This window comes from Dama dama, chromosome 11 (assembly GCF_033118175.1).
Source record: "Dama dama isolate Ldn47 chromosome 11, ASM3311817v1, whole genome shotgun sequence".
Classification (NCBI taxonomy): domain Eukaryota; kingdom Metazoa; phylum Chordata; class Mammalia; order Artiodactyla; family Cervidae; genus Dama; species Dama dama.
The window spans coordinates 93,591,944-93,614,692 of NC_083691.1; the positions used below are offsets into that span (position 1 = coordinate 93,591,944).

The 22,749-nt window shown below is 50.3% G+C and overlaps 1 protein-coding gene across 1 annotated transcript in view; it reads right to left on the minus strand.

Moving 5' to 3' along the window:
* Positions 1-3,385: 3,385 nt before the first annotated feature.
* The window catches only part of GPR45 (G protein-coupled receptor 45), a 43,488-nt gene continuing 24,124 nt past the window's right edge, over positions 3,386-22,749 (minus strand). The window contains exon 2 of the mRNA XM_061156325.1: positions 3,386-6,428. Coding sequence (XP_061012308.1) covers positions 5,089-6,210 — 1,122 coding nt within the window. The 5' untranslated portion in view covers positions 6,211-6,428 and the 3' untranslated portion in view covers positions 3,386-5,088. The remainder of the gene's footprint in view (positions 6,429-22,749) is intronic.

Genomic DNA, 22,749 nt, shown 5'->3' on the forward strand with positions numbered 1-22,749 from the left:
ATTCAGAGGATATTTGTGTGTGTGTTATCGCTAAGTCCTGTCCAGCTCTTTGCCACCCCAAGGACTACAACACGCCAGGCTTCCCTGTCTTTAACTATCTTCCACCGTTTGCTCAAATCATGTCCATCGCGTCAGTGATGCTACCTAACCGTCTCATCCTCTGTCACCCCCTTCTCCTCCTGCCCTCAATCTTCCCCAACATCGGGGTCTTTTCCAGCAAGTTGGCTGTTCACATCAGGTGCCCAAAGTACTGGAGTTTCAGCTTCAGCCCCAGTCCTTCCAATGAATATTCATCATAAGGAAGCCCCAAGATCAGTTTCTAGATTCTTTTTCAATACAGTGCTGTTGAAGTTGTTGTTTGGTTGCTAAGTAGTGTCTGACTGTGCAACTCCATGGACTGTAGCCTGCCAGGCTCCTCTGTCCATGGGATTACCCAGGGAAGAATACTGGAGTGGGTTGCCATTTCTTTCTCCAGGGGAACTTCCAGACCCAGGGATAGAACCTGCGTTGCCTGCCTTGGCAGGCAGATTCTTTACCACTAAACCACCTGGGAAGCCCAATTTGTGGAATAGTATGATCTAAATTTTGCCAAAAATATATCTACTTTTAATGTAATTTTTTTAAAACTAGAGAATCTTTAACTTTGGGAAGAGGTTTCATTCTACAAGGAGGAAATCACCTCTATAATAAAAAAAAAATCAGTAGGTATTATTTTTAAAACTTGTCTTAAACCTAGGGAACATTCATTCATAAGGATGGCAAGTACACCATTCTCTTACAGAATCTAAATCTAAAGTATAGCATCACCTTGTGTCTAGTTAAGAACCTGCCCATACCTGCTTATTGCATTGTTTGAGAAGGGAAAACTCAAGGAAAACAGAGAAGGGGGCCAGGGAGTGACAAGGATCTGAGGGCAGGAGAGGGCCTGTAGGTTCACACAAAGGTATAATGGAGACTTAGACGCTGGTGGACAAAAGTAGGGCGGAACATCATCATAGGAGAGCAAGGGAGACCCCACGAGTGACACGGGGTGCGGCCTGGGCGGATGCACCTCAGCTGCCCACTCCCCGGGAGGCCCCGCAAACCCGAGCCGGTGGCAGCCTTGGGGAGTCAGAGCCTCCTGCCTCCCACACTGTTTCTCCCTTACCTCTCTGCACGCCTTGAAAGCAAATTACGGCTTTGCACTTTTCCATGTGCCTTTCTAAAATTATTCAGTCCTGTTTGTCTTTTATGGAGAGGTGCCTGACCCTCTCTTCATGGTTTAATAAAACATTCGAAGTCGTCATGACACCACAGCAAAACACCGTCAGCAGGGGAGACGATGGCAGCATTTCAATGAGGGAGGAAATGAGAAATGAGTCCCCAGAGGACACTTCATAAGGAGCAGCAAACCTGTCTTTTCAAACATGCTTCTGGAAACGAGGTTGGCTATTTCTTTTCCAGCTGGGATGGTTGGTGAAGGGACAGCGGCTGCCAGACCAGAGGCAGCAGGAGGGAGCCAGGGAAGCTGGCCCACGCGGATCCCGGGAAAGGAATCCTCCTTACCACCCCAGCCTTGAGGGTCGTTAGGGGTTTACCTGGACACGTCCAGCCTGAGCTGGCGTATTGGCACTGTCGGATTCCTGATGCAGAAGGTAACGTTCCAGTCACACCTGAGTGTTTCTCATTTGGACGAGTTCTTTCTGTTCCCATCGGACTAAGGAGGAAAATGCCGTGTGAGCTGCAGTCTCTCCCTGATTCCCTCGGAGCTAGGCACGCTCCAGCACCTCTCCTAATCCTAGAACACCTTATCCCCGCTCCTCCGGGACTGAAGGGCAGACAGCGGAAGGTGAACTAGGACTGCCTGGTGCAGTGAGTGACCTTGGATGCCCACTCCAAATAATGCATACGTGTGCATGCAAGTGCACGCTCACAGACACACAGACACACACACACACACACCACGCTCTTGTGTTCCCACATCTTTCACCAGGTCAGCGCACTCAAACTGCTCAAGAAAAGGGAGGCGTAGGGGCCCTGGGGGAGGCTACATCCAGATCGTGTAAGGGTGAAGAAACAGAGGTCACCCTGCGGGCGGCAGGGAAGGAAACCAGAACTTGCTATGTACGTAGGATTTTAGGACAAAGTTCACCGAAAGCTCAGCAAGGCTGGAGGGAATTATGAAGGCGGCAAAGTGAAAGTCAGAGGTGAGGGACTTCCCTGGAGGTCCAGGGGTTCAGAATCTGCCTTCCAAGGGAGAGGATGCAGGTTCGATCCCTGGTCGGGGAACTAAGATCCTGCGAGCCACAACTACTGAGCCCGTGTGCTGCAGAGCCTGTGCTCCACAACAAGAGAAGCCCGCTGCCACAGGGAAGACCCACCACAGCCCAGAAAAAAGTCAGAGGTGAAACTAACTGGCTGGAATTATTGAGCAGGGTGGAGAGTTTTATTAAAACCGTGAGTGCTGCCTTGTGACCCCTACTGCAGAATCTCTCATGGGTCATCTAATCAGTAATGTCCTTCAGTCGCTGCAGCTCCGTTAATGGCTTACAGGTTCTAGGAAGTGACTGTGTCTTAGGAGATGTTTGACCCCAGATTCCCAGCTTGCTATCATGGCCCTGGCGCTAATTTTGGCAAGAACACAGCCTTCCACACCGAAAGAGCAATAATACTTTATTTAAAATATATACAAAATTATTACTTTGAGACATATATATTACTGTCCAACACACATCATATAACACTGATTGATGTAAATTTTGGTACCTTCATTCATTAAGTTTGGGGATTTCTCTTTTACTCAAGGCTCCTGAAGAACATTCTCTTAAATGACCACCGGAGGGGAGGTGCCTAGAGGCTCGGTCCCTGTGGCGGGCAGGCTGTGCTCTCGGACACCACCAAGGCCATGCAACTCTGCCTCATGGGGACTCAGGGCAAACCCTGACCTTACCGGGGGCTCAGAGGACACAGACGTGAGGGACACACCTCGATCAATCACACACCAACTGCCCATCTTCAATCAACCTCTCTCTCTCATCTCTCTGTCACCTCTCTCTCCCTCTCTGAGTATAAAAGGGTCTAGGGGCTCTGGGTCTGTGTATAAAAGAAGGGTGGGGTTGGTGAGAAAAGTGCCAATTATTTTCTGGAAAAGAACTCCTCTGGGCTTAGAGGAGGGTAAACTGTGTTATCTTTCTTTTTTGCTTCTGTCACAGGAGGAGAATGAGGAGCAAGTCTGGTGATACAACCTTGGAAAGGAAATGAGAAGAAAAACACACAGGGGAGTGTCTGTGTTCTTGCGCCAAATGTGAGTTCTGATTATCCTGAGACAACTCTGACATCTGCCTCTGGGCCCAGGCCCTGCCTCATTCACCAGCCCCTCCCACCCCCCCCAACCCACACAGTGCCTTGCACCTCTTAGGCATTTAATTAATGATAGATAAATGCAGGAGGGGGATGTGGTGTCTACGAGTGGAAAACATATTCATTTTAGAATCAGAGTCTTTGAGAGGTGGCGGGGACCTTGGAGACCTTCTAGACCTGTTTCCTCAGGGATGGGGAAACCAAAGCCCAGAGAAACTGGGGAGAAACCAGCAAGGTCACATGACTAGTTTCTAACTGAGTTGGGCTTAGAATCATGTTTTCTACATTGCTTTTTTAATCTCCCACTCTCTTCAGATCTGAAAGTGTAAGGACAATCTGCAGAACCAACCGTGTGGCCCAAACTCAGGAAAGTCACTCCCAGCCCCGGAAGCTCCTGGTGGTAACAGTGGCCCAGGGAGGAGAGGCCCACCCAGTACCCAGGACAGGCAGAAGGGTCCCCTCCAAGCATCTGTCCTCTGGATCGCGGTCCTGCCTGGGCTGGGGGACTGGGGTCCCAGGGTCCCGGGGAGGTGGCCCGGGCTACAGCGGTCAGACTCCTGCAGCCCTGAGTGAGGTAGAGGAACACAGAGGTCGTGGGGGCAGCCCAGTGGTGGGGCTGGGACTCCCGCCGCTGTGACGGGCTGATGTGGCGGGCCTCAGAGCATCACGAGAAACATGTAAACAAAGCCCCCAGCCACTTCTGAGACTGAAAGCAAGTCAACACAAGTACTTACTGAAAAGATGAACCAACAGGACAAGGCATGTGGTACCCGCTCATCGGTCAGCTGGAAGGAGGGCCAGGTGGGGCGGGACAGGAAGCAGGAAGAAGAGAGGGGCAGGGCTGTCGCCGCTGGCCCAGAGGCGGCTTCAGGTGAAGGGCCACGGCGGGATGCGCACTGCGGTGGGCTTCTGCTCTCAGCTGAGCTGCCCTCGAACATTCCCTGGGCTTCGAGCCACCAAGGTCTCCCCTGTGTCACGCGGGAGCTGAAAAGCCCAGGGCCCCTCTGCTTCCCATGTGACTTTGGTTTCCAGAAAGAATGGTTTGGCATCACCCCAAATGCACATCTGACCAACACAGAGAACTCTGCATGCTTCCACCACACGCACACAGACACAAACGTCTGAGAAGGATGCTGGTGCCCCAGACAATGCCTGACCACCCAGAGATGGACGCACTGGGGTTTCTCACATCAGAACAGGGCACCCGGGTGTCTCCAAGGCAGGCCTGGAGAGGGCTCTTTAGACACAGCCTTCCTCCTGCCACTCAGCCAACCTCCCTCCCGCTCCCCCTCCTCCCTAACTTTCAGCCCAACTTCTGCATCACTCATAGCTCAGTAGGTAAGGAATCTGCCCTCAATGCAGGAGGCCCGGGTCCGATCCCTGGGTCAGGAAGATTCCTTGGAGAAGGAAATGGCAACCCACTCCAACATTCTTGCCTGGAAAATCCCATGGACAGAGGAGCCTGGCGGGCTACAGTCCATGGGGTCGAAATAGTCCGACACGACTTAGCGACCAAACCGCCACCACCTGCATCCCTGCACACATCTCCCCTTTGGTCTTGATTGCCTTCAGGTTTCCAGCAGACCCGCACTGCTGTTCTGCAGCAAGAAACAGAAATAATTCATCGTGCAAACGTGGGCGCCCCAGTTTCCCTGGTGACCAGCGAGTCCCCTTGTGCTAAGCGCTGACTGCTCGGGAGGCCCAGGAAGTCAAGTGGGGGGCAGATGGGGGCTATGGCTCGCCCCTCCCCTACACCGCGGACTGGTTCTCCGTGCACGCGTACACGGTGCTCGGCTGGATTCGCCTCCGGATCCGCTCAGGCACTTTGGGGAGGATCTGGAAGGTGGGGGGCAGCAGCTCCAGACAGGCCTCGCGGAACTTCTTGATCCGCCAGCAGTAGACGATGGGGTTGAAGACGGACTTGAGGTAGCTGAGTCCCAGCACGCAGGAGCTGGTGGCGTAGAAAGAGGGGCCGCAGTAGAAGCGCCGGCTGAACACGGACAGCAGGCTGTACACCGAGTGCGGCAGCCAGCACAGCGAGAAGCCCACGAAGAGGATCAAGATGGTGGTGAAGGCCTTGGTCTTGAAACTCAGGTCTAGGCTGGCCTGCTGCTGCTGCCGCCGGAGCCGGCGCAGGCAGGCGCGGGGCAGCCGGCGCAGGTCCAGGCGGTCGGACTGGTTGTGCACGCGCACCGCGTTCTTGCGCACCGCGTGCAGGACGCCCAGGTGGGCGCCGAGCATCACCGCGAAGGGAACGAAGAAGGCGGCGCCCACCAGAGTCAGCACGTAGGCGCGGCCGGCCGGCAGCTCGGTGAAGCCCAGCACGCACTGCGGGGCCCGCGCCGGCACCTCCACCAGCGTCCAGCCGGCCAGCGCCGGCGCCGAGACGCAGAAGGACAGCGCCCAGGACGCGGCGATGATCACTTTGGCCCGGCGGGGATTCAACCGGTCCTGGCGCTGCGCGATGATGAGGAAGCGGTCCACGCTGACGATGAGCAGGATGGACACACCCTCCAGGACGAAGAACCAGTAGAGCGCTGCTGAGAGCCGGCAGAAGGAGTCCCCGAAGTGCCAGTGGACAGTGATGAGGGTGACGGCCGTGAAGGGCATGCAGCACAAACAAAGCATGATGTCCGAGAAGGCCAGCGTGGCCAGCAGCAGGTTGATGGCGGAGCGCATGGTCGGCCTCTGGTACACGATGATGCAGACCACCGCGTTGCCTAGGAACCCCACCACGACCGTCAGCATCATGAGGACCGCCAGGGACATCCTGAGCGGGGCGGGAGGTGGGGGCGCCCTGGAGTCCCCCTCGTGGCTCCCGTTGGGCAGCAGGTACGTGTAGGTCTCGATGGACGACTGGTTACAGGCCATCGTGGAGGAGGTCCTGGCGGTGAGGCAGAAAGGGGGTAGGCGGGGCCTCAACGATTCGGGGGCTGCATGTTCCTCCTGCTGGCTTGGGTCTCTGGGGCGCTGGAAGGGCTGGGAGGAGCCTGTCTTTGGGAGCAACTGGCTGGGACGTGCGAGTCATCAATCACAGCCTCATCGTCTCCGTGACAACTGGCGGTGCAACCTCCTGGGCCCTAAACGGCCTGGAGCAAAGAAGCAGGGAAGAAAAGGGGGTTAGACCTTCCAAGCACGTGTGGAGCAGAACAGTTTTTTTACCTTTTACAGGTATTTTAAGCATCAGAGTGGAGATGACTCACTTATTTACCACTTGGAACAAGGCTGGGTCTTCACAAGCATGACAAGCCTTGTCACATCACCTGGGAAACCTAATCAGACCCACCTTGAGTGGGACCAAAGTTTGTCATCAACATTTCCATAATCAGCATTTATTTAATACTACATCCTAAATACATCCTAAAGGAAATCCACCCTGAATACTCATTGGAAGGACTGATGCTGAAGCTGAAGCTCTAATACTTTGGCCACCTGATGTGAAGAGCCAGCATATTGGAAAAGACCCTGATGCTGGGAAGGATTGAGAGTAGGAGGAGAAGAGGGTGGCAGAGGATGAGATGGTTGGATGGCATCACTCAATGGACATGAGTTTGAGCAAACTCCAGGAGATGGTGGAGGACAGGGAAGCCTGGTGAGCCATCTATAGGGTTGCAAAGAGTCGGACATGACTGAGCAACTGAATAGCATTTATTAACTTGAATTATAAGTACCCTGATCCAGTGAAGCTTTGCATGAGGCAACTGCTGGAGGAAAGCCAGCTCCGTGAGGGCGGGACTTTGTGTTGTTTGCTGTGTCCCCAGCAGAGAAGATGCTCAACAGAAGCTTTGTTGAGTAAATAAATGTTAGTTGATGCCACCTCTCTATGTTTAGCGTTTTTGTTGCTTAGTCACTCAGTCATGTCTGTCTCTCTTGAGACGCTATAGCCTATAGCCTGTCAGACTCCTCTGTCCATGGGATTTTCCAGGCAAGAATACTGGAATGGGTTGCCATTTCCTCCTCTGGGGAATCTTCCTGACCTAGGGATTGAACCTGCATCTCCTGCATTGGCAGGCGGGTTCTTTACTGTGGAGCCACCTGGGAAGCTTGTTTGACCTTAAGCAGTTGTAAGAAATAATCCAGCAGGATCACATGTCTTCTTCCCCGTTTATGCTGTGGTAACACTCCAGATAACTGTGGTGCTGCCAGAGTGTTGGGCTTCCCTGCTGGCTCAGATGGTAAAGAATCTGCCTGATTGTAGGAGATGCAGGTTCAATCCCTGGGTTGGGAAAAATCCCCTGGAGGAGGGCATGGCAACCCACTCCAGTATTCTTAAAGTCTGGGAAATCCCATGGACAGAGGAGCCTGGAGGGCTACAGTGCATGAGGTCACAGAAAAGTCAGACACAACTGAGTGACTGATCACACCACACACACACACACATACACACACACACACACACACACACACACAGAAGTATATAGTAGTTGGGGTAAGAACCCAGCCTGGGATTCAGATAGATCCTACCAACTGGGTTGATTTTGTTTCTTAATTTCTCTAAGTCTTTGTTTCTTTGCCTGTGAAGTGCCCCCCAGGGAGGGCTGTTACTGGGAGCACAGGAGGGGACTGGCCCTCAGTGCTGGGAGCAAGGCAAGCAGATCACTGCCCTAGCTGCTCATTTGTTTTCTTCTTGTACCTGAGCTTTTATTGAGAGACTGTTGACATATCACACGTGTCAGTTTAAGGTGATGATGTGATACATGTATATACTGTGAAATGATGCCCACAGTAAAGTTAGTTAACAGCTCCATCTCTTCATGTAATTATCAACTTTGGGGTGTGTGTGTGTGTGGTCATGAAATTATGATTTACACTCTTCACAACAAATTTCAAGTGTATAATACAATCTTGTGAATTGTACTCACAATGCTGAACGTTATTCACAATATCCAAGGTGTGGGAACAAGTTAAATGTCCATTGATGGATGAATAAAGATATTTTCGTATATGTGTGTGTGTGTGTGTGTGTGTGTGTGTGTGTTGTGTGTATAAAATGGAAGCACTTTTGAATTATTAACAAGATATCATTTATTATATACTTTGTTTAAAAATTACCTAAAAGGATAATGCGATTTAAAATATATAAGACTTAAGGAGCCAACAATTTGACTCAATTTTCTTTTTATAGGCCCAATCTTTGTTTCCCCTGAGAAATAAATGTTTCATAATTTCAGTAAAAAGACTGTTGCAGGGAGCATGTAGGTGACTGAGGTGGCCATGGAACCCGGAGGGGAGGCAGCATCAGCTCTGGGTCCCCCAGGCTCCCCCAGGGGAAGCCCCACTGGCCGTGGGGAGGGCTCACATGAGCAGTCCCTCACTTGGGCTGGTGCAGAAAGGGCCCACAAGGAGCCAGAAGAACACATTTGACCGACTAGAAGCCCCTGCCTTTGGCAGCATTCCGGGAATGAAAACATTCGAAGGAGAATTGAATTGTTTCTTTTTTCCACTATCTTCTGCCAGAAACAAAATGCATGAGCCAGGTGCGAATCAGACCTGTAGACGCTTCCAGACACCTTAGGGATATGTCAGCTTCTCTCCTTTGGAAGTCCTTCTCCGGCTTTCCACTTATTTGCGCCCACTTCTTCCTCTGTGCTGGTGAGAAGCATCTTTTTTTCCAGGTTCCTTAGAGTCAATATCATAGAGATCTCAAGTTGAAGGGCTGGGGGTGGTGAAGGAATTCAGGAGGTCTCACACCATGTAATCTAAAGGCTCTGCCAGTGACAATGTCTTGGTGATGCTACTTCAGCTCAGGTTCACCTGGTCTGCGATGCTCCAGGGTAGACCCACGGTCTGAGCTCCAGTTCTGAGCATGGCCAGAACAGGCTTATCTCAGTGGTGGGAGCAGTTATCCAAACCTGTGGAGGCTGAGCTATGTAAGCAGAGATCTGCTGTGTTATTCTGTAAGTCAGAAATAGCTCTCTGCGGATCACAGATGCTTGTGTTAGCACGAAACAATACTTCTGTGCCTCTGTCTTCCAATCTATGAAATGGAGCCAACCATATGTCTACCCCCAGAGTTCTAAGAACACGTGCAAGGCTTGGTACAAAGAAGGGCATTAGTTAATAACTCACCTACTAGTAATTAGTAAGTTAGTTCCATATCCCTCTTTGTTTTGAGTTCATGGATTTCTGTCTCTTGAATTAAAGAACAGGAACCATGACAGGCATGCTTGAAGCCCTGGTGGATCAAGTCCCTCCTGGAGCACAGAATAAGGGCCACTGAGAAAAAGACAAACCCATGTGTCTATCAATCCTGGCTGAGCCTTTCACCTGCCCCCGTCTCCACGCTGTAAGAATGGATCTTCCCTACAACATAATTATAGGGAGCGATTTCATGCTTAACCAAAGGAACAGATGGTGCAAGGAATTTTTTTTTTTAGTATGTGTCTTGAGGTTGAATCAGATTAAAATTGTGTGGGCTTCTGGGCAACAACTTGTCTCAGATATTTTAATTCAGCGTTTTGGTCACAGTCCTGTTGTTCATCCCCAGATCGACAGCGTTTTTCTTACCAAGTGCTCAGGCACATTAAAGATCAAAGTAAGAGGTAACAGGCGAACGGGAGACGTTCTGGGGCCTACTTCAGCCTGAAGCAGCTCTCAGCATCTCTCCGGCAGCTTGTATGTGGAAGAGAAGGGTCGTGATGGGAATTGTAAGCCCAGGAAGCATCGAGCTGGGAACGGAACCATTTCAAGGCACTGACTGTAGTTCCCATGCAATCGATCCCACCCTGGGGCCAAGTAGGCGTGCAGGTGTTGCAGATAAATAAGCATCTCGGTCTCAGAGACCCAAGCTGAGCTCCCTGTGCTATATACAGCAACTTGCCACTAGCTGTGTGTTTTACATACGGTCATGTATTTATGTCACTCCTACTCTCTGAATTCATCCCACCCTCCCTTCCCCTACTGGGTCCACATGTCCATTTTCTACCGACCCAGAGGGGAGGGGTGGGATGTGAGAGGTGAGAGGGAGCTTCAAGGTGGAGGGGATATATGTACACACATGTGCTATGCCAAGTTGCTCAGTCATGTCCGACTCTTTGCAACCCCATGGACGTTAGCTTGCCAGGCTCCTCTGTCCATGGGATTCTCCAGGCAAGAATACTGGAGTGGGTTGCCATTTCCTCCTCCATGAGATCTTCCTGACCCAGGGATCAAACCTGTGTCTCTTATGTTTCCTGCATTGGCAGGTGGGTTCCTTACCACTGGTACCACCTGGGAAGCCCCTATGTATATATATATAGCTGATTCATATCGTTGTATAGTAGAAACGAACACAACATTGTACAACTGTACTCTAATTAAAAATTTGTTGACATATTTTAAAGAATAAAGAAAAAGATGAGAAAAAGTAATCAGCACTGTGAACTGGGGTTTCATTTACGAAGGGGAGGTGACAGCCTGCGCTCTGCTGTGAGCAGGGGTCCACTGGCATGCTCAGGAAGCTGCGTCTACGCCCAGGATGGAAGGAGCCACTGGCAGTGAGCAGAGAGGAGACACTGAACTGAGCACGGCGTTCGCTGTCTGAAGCTCCTTCATTTATGGCTCACAGGGTCGCAAAAAGTCCGACATGACTTAAGCAACTTAGCACGCACAAAGGGTTTTCAACAGAGGCTCTTGCCTCCTTTCTTATCATGACTAAAGCAGAATTGTCCAAAGGTGGGTCTGCATGGAGGCAGCAGATCGTCTGATTACATGAGTTAACTGGAAAAAAAAAGAAATGCGCAACCTAAAAGTTGAGAGTTACGTTTTATTCGGAGGACAAGACCAAGGTCTTACGCTCAGGAGACTACCTCTCTGATTGATAGCTCAGAGGGACTGCTCTGAAGAGGTGCTGGGGATGGGGGGGTGGGGGGGGACAGACGGCGGGTAGCCAGGATATGTAGGAGTTTTTGCAACAGAGACCAGGTAGTCAGAACACCCAGAGATTACTGTTAATTAAAGAAAACCAGACATCTCAAGTTGAGGAATTTGCCGCTTTTCTATGTGTGAGAAGGTGCAAGAGTCTGGGCTCATTGAAATCACTCCTTTGCTGTGTACCTCCGCTCTCCAAGGCCATCTCCATCTCCATCCTGTGTTTGAACATCCTGAGCCCCCTCAGGGTGCATTGCCAAGGGGGCTGTAATGTGATGGCTTGATGGCTGCAGCATCCTTTGTTTACTGATATGGCTGGTGGCACTGGCAGTTCAGACAAGTCTGAAGTTGGTCCAGCCCAGAAAGCCCGAATCACCACTGGGTGTTCAGAAAAACGACTGACCCTCCCCACATGATGGCAACAGCAGCTGCCCACTAGTCCCGGAATCTTCAGAACCCGCTGCTGTCTGTGGCTGCCCCCATAGACGCTGCTCCTCTACGTGCTTCAAGCAAAGGTGGGCGCTGGCCTTCTTGAAGCTGTGCCCTGGCTGTCTGGAGAGTGTCCCTGGGGTGGGGCCACCATCCACTTTGAAGAATAAACTCTCAAAGCACTGGGTTGGGGAGCAAGCACTTCTTAGGGAACTATTTTCCAGAAATACTAAAAATAAGCCTAATAGTCACTTCACACTGGCACATCTACATTTTAATTCACAGACTTAGACATATGTATATAATCTCTGGGGCTTCCTTGGTGGCTCGGTGGTAAAGAATCTGCCTGCAATCCAGGAGACGTGGGTTCGATCCCTGGGTCAGGAATATCTACCTGGAGAAGGGAATGGCAGTCCACTCCAGTATTCTTGCCTGGAGAACCTCCTGGACAGAGGAGCCTGGCAGGCTGAAGAGAGTCGGGCATGGTAATCTCCAGTAGAACTTGCCGTCTCTGCTGGTGGGGAATTGGTGAGTTCGTTCTCTGAAGCTGTGGTTATTGCTTCCAGTAACCAATCACATTTGTGATATAGGACTTTTCATCCTTTCCTCCAGGAAAACGCTGGTTCACAAACGCCAGATATAAGGAGTGATGTCAGCTTGGGCAGATGGGGAAGTCTACCGTGGAAACAGCTTGACTCTGTCTTTACCTGCAGCCGCGTCACCTGTCTTTTTGATACAAACTCTCAAACAGATGGTATATCCCAATTTCAATAACTTTATTGGCAGTGAAAAACTATGCAAGAGCTGCCAGAAGTAATTCATCAATAGCTTTGCTTAGAAACAGGTGTTAGGCTACATGTCTCAGCTTCTAAGAAAAGTGAGCTGAGAGAGACCAGATTTTTTATTTCTCAGCTCAGGCAAGACTCTTGGGAGGAAATTTTTCAAACAGAACAAAATCGGAGGGACTTCCCTGGCGTCCCAGTGGTTAAGACTTTGTGCTTCCACTTCAAGGGGTGCCGGTTCCATCCCTGGGTGGGGAACTTAAGATCCTGCATGCCCCATAGTGTGGCCAGAAAAAAAGGGGGGAGAGGGAGAGAACAGAATCAGGGAGGCTTTTAATGAAGCACAGCCTTACTGAAGATTCTTAGGAACATCTGAAACATACGTATTGTGTGCGTATTACTTCCAGGCTTAGCCCTGTGATAGCTCAGGGGTTCTCTGAACCTGCATTGGCCATGGTATAGAAATTTGTTAAAGATGCAGGTTATCAGGGCCACCAGACCTGCTGAATCACAACTCCAGGGGTGGGGGCCCAGCAAGCCGTCTGTTAACTATCGCTCTAGGGAATTTAAAGTTCTCAATCCTCAATCGTGGGAGCTGCTGATAGCCTACCTTGTAGAACCCGGCCACTGATGCAGTTTTATAGACTGCAGTCCTTCACCTAGAAAGTGGTGGCAAGAGACGCCCACATTAGGACCCAGGAGGGCTGGCTTAAGCCTGAGCTGGGCCACTTCCATGAGATTTAAGTGGGAGTTCACATACATGGGTTTTTTTTTTTTTTCTTAATTCTTTATTTATTTTTGGCTGCGCTGGGTCTTGATTGCTGCTTGCAGGCTTTCTCTAGCTTCCATGCCTGAGCTTCCCATTGCAGCGGCTTCTCTTGTTGTAGCACGTGGGCGCAGTAGTGGCAGCTCCTGGGCCCTAGAGCACAGGCTCAGTATTTGTGGCTCACGGGCTTGTTGCCCCTTGGCATGTGGGATCTTCCCAGACCAGGGATTGAAGCAGGGTCCCCTGCATTGCAAGGATTCCTAACCACTGGACCACTAGAGAAGCCACACAGGTCTTTTATATTAGCTGTGAGTTAGTATTTGGGGACAAGAGCAGTGAAGTCTTTCAGCGGGAATAGGAGGAAGCAGGAACAAAGTAGCTTGGAAGCTCTGTCGGAACAGAGGGGCAGGGGTGCGTGGGGCCACGGCAGCCGTGGACGGACCCCAGGACCCTGGCTGCCCTCGGGCACGTAGGCCACGCATAGGTGCGCTCTCCTGGGTGCTTCGGGAGAGAAGTGGGTGAGAACTCCTTGTCCCCCTGGAGTTAACTCTGCTGGCTGCAGAGAATGTAGGATGATCGCCACGTCCACGGGAGATACAGGGAAGCACCAGGATTCGGATGCTATCTGGTCTGTTCAGTCCCCAATGCCACCCCAAGGATATGTACAGACAGCATTTGTATGGCCCCGTGGAGTGACCAGGCTTGGGCCTGAGAGGGCTAAAGCCGGGACACAGCGGCAGCCTGGGCGTTGCTTTGGGGCCAGGCACCGAGTTGGGAAATTCTAGTCTGTGGAACCAGGCTGCTAGACTCTGTGTGAACACGGGGGTCTAAGACAGACTGAATTTTGGCTCAGACCAAAGAAACAGTAATAATATCTACTGTGTGGATAAGATTTAAAATGCACAAAATGGGACTTCCCTGGTGGCTCAGTGGATACGAATCTGACTGTCAATGCAGGAGACACAGGTTCGATCCCTGGTCCCGGAAGATCCCCTGTGCTGTGGAGCAGCTAAGCCCGTGCTCCACAGCTACTGAACCTGTGCTGAAGCCCACGAGCCTAGAGCCCATGCTCTGAAACAAGAGAAGGCACAGCAGTGACAAGCCCTCGCACCTCAACGAGAGAGGCCCTGCCCACCACACTAGGGAAAAACCCCAGTGCAGCAACAGCCAAAATAAACAAATTTTTTTTCATAGAGAATAACTTTATTTTTAAAATTTTTATTTATTTTTTAATCGAAGGATAATTGCTTTACAGAATTTTGTTGTTTTCTGTTAAACCTCAACATGAATCAGCCATAGGTATACATATATCCCCTTCCTCTCAAACCTCCCTCCTATCTCCAAAATAAATAAATTTGTAAAAACAAAATTTAAAAAATATACAAAATGTTCGCAGCCACTCAGTTACGTTAATATTGCCATTTACAGATGAGAAAACAGTCAAGTGGACAGAGGGCCTCCGGTCACTCCCGCCTCCTCTCGGGCCCGGATCCCTGCTCTGTTCTGAAGCCTCCTTAGCGGTGCTCACTCAGGGTGCAGGTGGGTTTCATTGTGCAGACGGATCCCTTTCTACAGACTCAGATGCCGACTTGGATCCACTGACTGCCCACACTTGCTCTAGTTATGACATAGAACAGTTGGTATTATACGTCCTTCTGAGAAGTCCAAATAGCCCACCCAACCTTTACCAAATGCCCATTTTTTTCATCTTTATGTTCAGTTGCTCAGTTGTGTCTGACTGCTTTCGATCCCAGGGACTGTAGCCCGCCAGGCTCCTCTGTCCATGGGGTTCTCCAGGCAAAAATACTGGAGTGGGTTGCCATTCCCTTCTCCAGGGGATCTTCCAGACCCAGAGATTGAACCCGCATCTTTTGTGTTTCTCTTGCATTGGCAGGCAGATTCTTTACCGCTAGTGCCACCTGAGAAGCCTTTTGTATCTTTATATCACCCTTAAAGCATATGGCTCACTTAGGGACCTTAGGTTCCAAGTAATCCTTGAAAATTGTATTTATGCATTTCACTGTGAAAAGCCAACTTTCCCCTTCTCTGAACTAGTTTAGAAGTGTTGCGTCTCAGGGGTGGTGTTTAAAGTCTCTGAACCAGGTATAAAGATTTCGCTAGAGGCACAAAGCGTATGGCGCTTGTTTAAAAATAGATATAGTTTGATGTTTTAACGAAATCTGAGATGCTTAACACTTTTTCAAGATGCTAAAAAATAAGATCTGCCAATGTCGAGTTCCTCCATGTAGAACAGGTGATGTCCCAAGCCACTTGCCACCTACCCACCCCCCGCCCCCCCACCAGGCTCCCAGCGCAGCTGCGGCTCCTTTAAATTCTAGAAACCCTGGATGCATGCGGGCTCCTCAGACTTCTCAGCCTTGCAGCCTGGCTGCTTGGCAAAACCTTTTTCCGTCTCCAAAATCACATCTGCAGGTGCCCGTCCTTCCCGTGAACCTGACTTCTTCAGAAACTATTTTTAAACTCTTTTGGGTACCTTTGCAATTTTTCTAACATTTTATGCACCTATTCTGAAAAAGAAAACCCTGACTCTGATTTTTTAAAAAAATATGGTTTTTCATTAGTAATAAAGAAAACACAGCTGATAAATTCGATTAAAATGATTTTTGATAACATTTTATTGTTTTAACAGCTTTACTGAAGCACGATTTACATATCATAAAACCTGCCCATTGTAAGTTTACAATTCAATGATTTTTAGTCAATTTATAATGTTAGGCAACTGTCACTACAGTCCATTTCTAGAACACTTCCGTCGCCCCAAAAAAGACCCCTTGTGTCTGTCTGCAGGCGACTGATTGCCTTTCATTTAATTTTATTTTTGGCCATGCTGGGTCTCTGCTGCTGCATGGGCTTTTCTCTGGTTGTGGCAAGCAGGAACTACTCTCTAGCTGTGGCGTGTGGGCTTCTCACTGCGGTGGCGTCTCGTTGCAGAGTGTGGGCTCTAGGGCGCTTGGGCGTCAGACTTGCGGCACATGTCTCAGCAGTTGCGGCTCCCAGGCTCTGGAGCACAGGCTCCATAGCTGTGGCTCATGGGCTTAGTTGCTCCACAGCATGTGGGATCTTCCTGGCCCAGGGATCGAACGCTTGTCTTCATCATTGGCAGGTGGAGTCTTTATGTCAGAACCACCAGGGAAGCCCTAGGGCTTTAAATTTATTTTCCAAAACAGGGTCCCTAACACTGCCCAGGAACTTGACAGTTGTCTGGAGGGCTGTTAATCTGGTAGCCCCGCCCTGACAATCCCAGCTGGGTCCACCCGTGAGGGAAGTGGTATCGAAGGGACCATCTTTGTGATAAAGATGAAACAGCACTGGAACCATGTCAGTCCTGCAGCCTCGGCCCATGTGGATATTCATGACCCTTGAGTGAACAAGTATTAGTTGGGCAGGGAGCTTAACTCCTTCGCCCCTGCCTCCACCAAACCACCACCCAACCATCACAGAGTTGAGATGGACCAGTGACATACAGGAGGCTTTGGCGCTGGTCCAGTCAGGGAACTCCAGACCTAAAGCATCGCCCTGCCTCTGCTTCTCAGCCTGGGAAACTGGACCCAGAGATCACCACACTGAATGAAGGCAGTCAGACAGAGAGAGTGCATTGGTCTCTGCATTACATATTGCCCAAACTTCCTCCACCAGCAGGAATACCTGCTCAACCATGCTGTTGTTCAGTTGCTCAATCATGTCTGACTCTTTGCAACCCCATGGACTGCAGGACGCCAGGCTTCTCTGTCCTTTACTATCTCCCAGAGTTTGCTCAGACTCATGTCCATTGAGTCGGTGATGCTATCTAACCATCTCATCTTCTGTCGTCCCCTTCTCCTCCTGCCTTCAATCTTTCTCAGCATCAGGGTCTTTTCCAGTGAGTTGGCTCTTCATATCAGGTGGCCAAAGTATTGGAGCTTCAGCTTCAGCATCAGTCCTTCCAATGAATATTCCAGGTTGATCTCCTTTAGGATGGACTGGTTTGATCTCCTTGCTGTCCAAGGGACTCTCAAGAGTCTTCTCCTTGCTCAACCATAAAGAGCAACATTTTCCTAGTACTAAGACAACTCCTTAAATGATAGCATTCCTTCTTGAAGAGAAGTGTCGTATGATATCCCTTATGAAGTGAAGTGTTGGTCGCTCAGTTGTGTCCGACTCTTTGAGACCCCATGGACTGTAGCCCACCAAATCCTCTGTCCATGGAATCCTCCAGGCAAGAAAACCGGAGTGGGTAGCCATTCCCCTCTCCAGGGGATTGGTCTAGGCTTGTCATAGCTTTTCTTCCAAGGAGCAAGTATCTTTTAATTTCATGACTGCAATCACTGTCCACAGTAATTCTGGAGCCCAAGAAAATAAAGTCTGTCACTGTTTCCATGTTTTCCCCATCTATTTGCCATGAAGTGATGGGTCTGGATGCCATGACCTTAGTTTTTTGAATGTTGAGTTTTAAGCCAGCTTTTTCACTCCCCTTCTGCCTTACTTCCTGCAAGTGTTTCTTCAAAAGCCCGTCTCGGTGTGTCCTTTGCAGCCCCCTGATGTTGACAGCATCCCACCGGGAGTGCAGTCTGCACCTCCGCTCGGCGGGGACCCTGCCCCCACATCTCCAGCAACTCAGGCAGCTTAGAAGCTGTCCTTCAACATTCATCCAGTGGGGCTTCCCTGGTGGTCCAGCGGTTAAGAATCCATGTCGCAGTGCAGGGGATGCCCGTTTCATCCCAGGTCCGGGAAGATCCCACCTGCTGTGGGGCAACTAAGCCCGTGAGCCGCAACTACTGAGTCCCCGCCCTAGAGCCTGCGAGCCTTTGAGCTCTGAGTCCTCTCTCCCTAGAGCCTGTGCTCTGAGACCAGAGAAGCAACTGCAGCGGGAAGCCCACTCACCAACTAGACGGTAGCCCCCGCTCGCTGCAAGTACAGAAAGCCAGCATGCAGAACAAAGATCCAGTGCGACCAAAAATAAAATAATTTTAAAAAACAAACATTCATTGAGTGAATGATTTTACTTCTCTTCCACTGCAAATCTATATATTCTAAACTTTCTTCAGGTAACAGGCCACATTTTTTTTCCATAAAAGTTTAATTTTTTAAAATGTATAGCATTTATGGGCTTCCCTGGTAGCTCAGACTGTAAAGAATCTGCAATGCAGGAGATGCAGGTTCAGCCCGTGGGTCAGGAAGATCCCCTGGAGAAGGGAATGGCTACCTACTCCAGTATTCTTTCCTGGAGAATTCCATGGACAGCGGAGCCTGGTGGGCTACAGTCTATGGGGTTACAAAGAGTCGGACATGATTGAGTGACTAGCACTTCATTTCACAGCATTTTATCTGTATGTTTCAATTTTACATGATGTATGTTTTGAACTCAAGAATCATGGATATGATGGGTACAGTATTGGGGGGAACAGACAATGAGAGGGGGCAGGGAGAGGGGACAGGCACAGTCTGCGATTTCTGGCCATTTCCTAGACAGCGAGCAAATCCTTTACTAAATCAAAGGCCTGGAATTTAATATGACTTCTTATCAAGAAAGGCAACTCACTAATTTGAACCCAGGGCCAAAAGATTTGAATACCAGCTGCTCCAACTTCTAATAATTCCCAACATCTTTTTATTGTTTAGGATGGTAATAACATCAAACACGTCCTCCCCTGCATGAGGAACACATTTATTTCAAAACCAGCCAAGATGGAAAATATTTGAAACACACAAAGCCGGAGGGTGATTGGGCCCACAGGTCATCGAGTTCCACCCGGGCTTCCCCCATAATCAGCCTGGAGAAAAGGTCCATTTGCCGTAAGGGAGGCTCGGGTTCAGGTTTCTTGAGACGATGTTTAACAGTCCGCTCAGACACACAGGCCTGTTCTGCGTTAACCTCCTCAGGTAATGTTATCCAGAGGTCTCCAATGTGTGAAGGTGAGGGCTGGCTTCTCACTTGGAGACAAAGCTGGTGCTCGAGCAGGAGCCCTGAGGGTCCCGGGGTCTGCCCTGGCGTTCCTCACACACTCACCTGAAGAGATCCCTTCCCTTCCAAGACTCCAAACGTCCCAGGAAACTGCTCAGGCCCGATTCTAGAAGCCACATCCAGCCCCCTTTCTTGACTCCCAAGGTCCTCGAAACATCAACTCTTCGTCTGTTTTCTGCCCAGTCTGCCCGAATCAGAACTTAGCATCTTCACCCCAAACAGGGCTGTCCCCTCATCACTCCACATCTCAATAACCAGCCCCACCAGCCCCCCAGAGTCATCTTTGACCCCTGCTTCCCCCCTACTCCATGCCACCAATTAATCATCTAGTCTCTGTCTTAAGAATTGCAGGGTCTTTCCTGGAGGCGCAATGGTTAGGAATCCACCTGCTAACGCAGGACACATGGGTTTGATCCCTGATCTGGGAAGATCCCACATGCCACTGAGCTGCATGAGCTGCAGTTACTGAACCCAGATGCCCCTAGAGCCCATGCTCCGCAACAAGAGAAGCCACCACCACAAGAAACGCATGCACCGCAACGGACAGTGACCCCATGGGCCACAACGACAGAAAAGCCTGCACAGCAACGAAGACCTAGAGCAGCCCAAAATAAATAAATAAAATTAAGAGAAAAAAAAAAAAAGAACCACAGAACTGAACCCACTTCTCTCCACCCACTCTGCTGCTGCTCCAGTCTGGGGGACTGCCACCTCTCAACAAGGTCACGGCCACCGACCAGCCCTGAGAAGGAGATAAGACCCAGCCGCTTCCGGCTGAAAGCCCATGGACAGCTCCCTACCAACCTTGGGATGAAGGGCAGCCTCCCTGCCTGAACATCCAGGGGTGTGCGCAGACACCCCGTGAAGGTAATGAGATCAAGTCTGGGGTCACAGCCAGTGCTGACGAAAGTAGAATAAGATGGACGTGGAGGTCTCTGTGCGGGTGAGGACGGCTGGTGATGGCTAAGGCCTACCTCCCTGGGTGTCCTGAGCTACGACGTAAGGGCATTCCTCACTGTGGGCTGTAGTGAATACGAGTTTGAGAAACACTAGTGGATGAGAGCTTTGGTGAGTTGGCCCCGGCCCGACTCTCCAGGCCCCTCCTCGTCGCCCGCTGCGAGGTTCCCTAGTCGCCTCCAGACCCAGTTGCCCACTGCCCCCAGCCCTTTGCACAGGCTCTTCTCTTTGCTTGCCCCACCCTGGACTTGCACGTCTAATTCTCACTCCTCAAATCTCAGCTGAAATGTCCTTCCCTCGTGGAAGCCTTCCTTGGCCCCCAGGTGGGGTGGGTCCCCCACCCCTGTCACCTTCCCTTCCCCACTGTTGCCCACATCACAGTGCAGAGCAGTGGTTTGTGTCTGCTTTCCCACTGTTGACTCCACTAGGACAGGAATTATGTGTGTCTTTCCCCTCTGTGATGCCCTGGTGGCTCAGAGGGTAAAGAGTCTGCCTGCAATGATGGAGGCCTGGGTTCGATTCCTGGGTTGGGAAGATTCCCCAGGAGAAGGAAATGGCAACCTACTCCAGTATTCTTGCCTGGAGAATCCCACGGACAGAGGAACCTGGTGGGCTACAGTCCATGGGGTCACAGAGTCAGACGTGACTGAGTGACTTTCACTTTCACTTCTTCTCTGTTCCTGGCACGTAGTACATGGAGCGGGTACTCAGTGACCACGTGCTGAATGAACAGACACTTGAGCCTGTTCATTAATTCAAGCCTTCTGTGTTGCCTGAGCCCCTCTGCTGCGCTGGCCCTGTGGACACACAGAAACACACAAGGCAGCATCACTGCCCGGAATTCAGAGGTAACATCTTCTAGACCTCTGCATCAGGACCACTGCTCCCCAGGGAAGAGCAAGTTCAGGAGCACAGCTTCCTCTGGGTGATGCTAGGTGCTTAAGGAAAACTCTTTCGGACCCAAAATAAATCAAACAAACCTCCTCCAGCCCAAACGCGGGACTCGAGCATTGATTTCCAGCATGGAAATCTTGTATTTCATAAGACATTGTTATATGAAAATTATGCTTACATGTCATATAAAATTTCATATGAAATAGATATGAAGTCCTCGGTTTGCTCAGAATTTTAATATTCTGGGACAACAACAGGGTGCCTTGAGGACCTTACAGGCCTGACATGGTGTTCAAAAATAGCCCAACATCTGCATTGAGTTCTTATGCTGGATTCCTGAGTTCTAGTTGTACTTTATGGGAAGGGTCGAAGTCTCAGACAGGTTGGGGTAACAGGAGATGTTGGCTCTGGAGTCCCAAACCGTCCCTCCAGGACTGGCTCATGGCACCAGGGTTCCCCAGAGGCCCTCAGATCAGTTTGGGGTCCCTCCTTACTCCTGAGTCTGCAGAACAATAGTCTCCCTTGAGTTCAAAGTCTCCTCTGTTCTGTCATCTCTTGCATCTCTCAAAGGCAGAGCAAGTAAGGGAATACCATTAGCCTTCTCAAACCTTGTTCATTCTCTTCCCCACGAAACAAGAGCCCTCAGCAAATGCCCCCACCGCCCACTGACTGCATGAGCCAAAGACCCTTGGGGTCAGGCTGGACACTGTCCTTCCTGACAGTTCATCACCAGTGCCTGCTGCTTTTATTCTTGTCTCTTGCACCATCCTTCTCTCTTTAGACCAGCCGTCCCCAACCTTTCTGACACCAGGGACTGGTTTCATGGAAAACAACTTTTCCATGGACCAGGGCAGGGTGAGGGCAGTGTGGATGGCAGCGGGGGGATGGCTCGGGGATGATTCAAGCGCATTGCATTTATTGTGCTCTTTGCTGTTGTTATTCAATCACTCAGTCGTGTCCGACTCTTTGTGACCCCCATGGACTGTAGCCCACCAGGCGTCTCTGTCCATGGGATTTCCCAGAGGAGACTACTGGAATTGTGTACTTTATTTCTAATCTAATGCCACTGCTGATGTGACAGGAGGTACTGGTCCATGGCTTGGAGGTTGGGGACCCTGCTCTATACCACAACCCCAGCATGAGTTTTGACCTGAATTAACACATAAAGGCCCTGAGAAGTCCTGCACGAAAGAAACCTTTGGCACAGTTAACTCAGCGTTTCCAAATCCTATGTGGTCCTGGAATACTCAGACCCTCCACCACATCTCCCAAGACTATGCCTCATGGGATACTCTTTGGGAAACACCTCTGACCTCCCTGGGGGGTCCCCAGCATGTCCACTCTGTCCTCATTGCAAGCTGCTTCCTGGGTTTAGCTGATACCAGCTTCCTTCTCTAAAACCCCAGGCACCTCCATCAGTCCCAGTGATGACCTGGGGGCACCTCTCCCCATCAGGAGAGGGTCCTCACAGTCAGATGCTAAAGCAGGAACCAGAGCATAGGTACCAAAGGCCAGTGAGGAGACATCACTTCAGTCTCTCAGTTCTCCTGGTTTTCCAACCATTCGTTTAAGAAAAAGCTCTAGGACTGAGTAACTTCCCTAAAGTAACACTTACCAGCTGGCTGACCACAGAATCACCAGCCTCATTCACTAAGCAGGATTCTACACTCGGAGTTGGAAATACTGAGTTCGGCCTACTTTTTATATACATATTTTTTAAAAAACTTTCCTCAAGGAATGACACCATGAATGGAAAGAACCCTAAAAATATA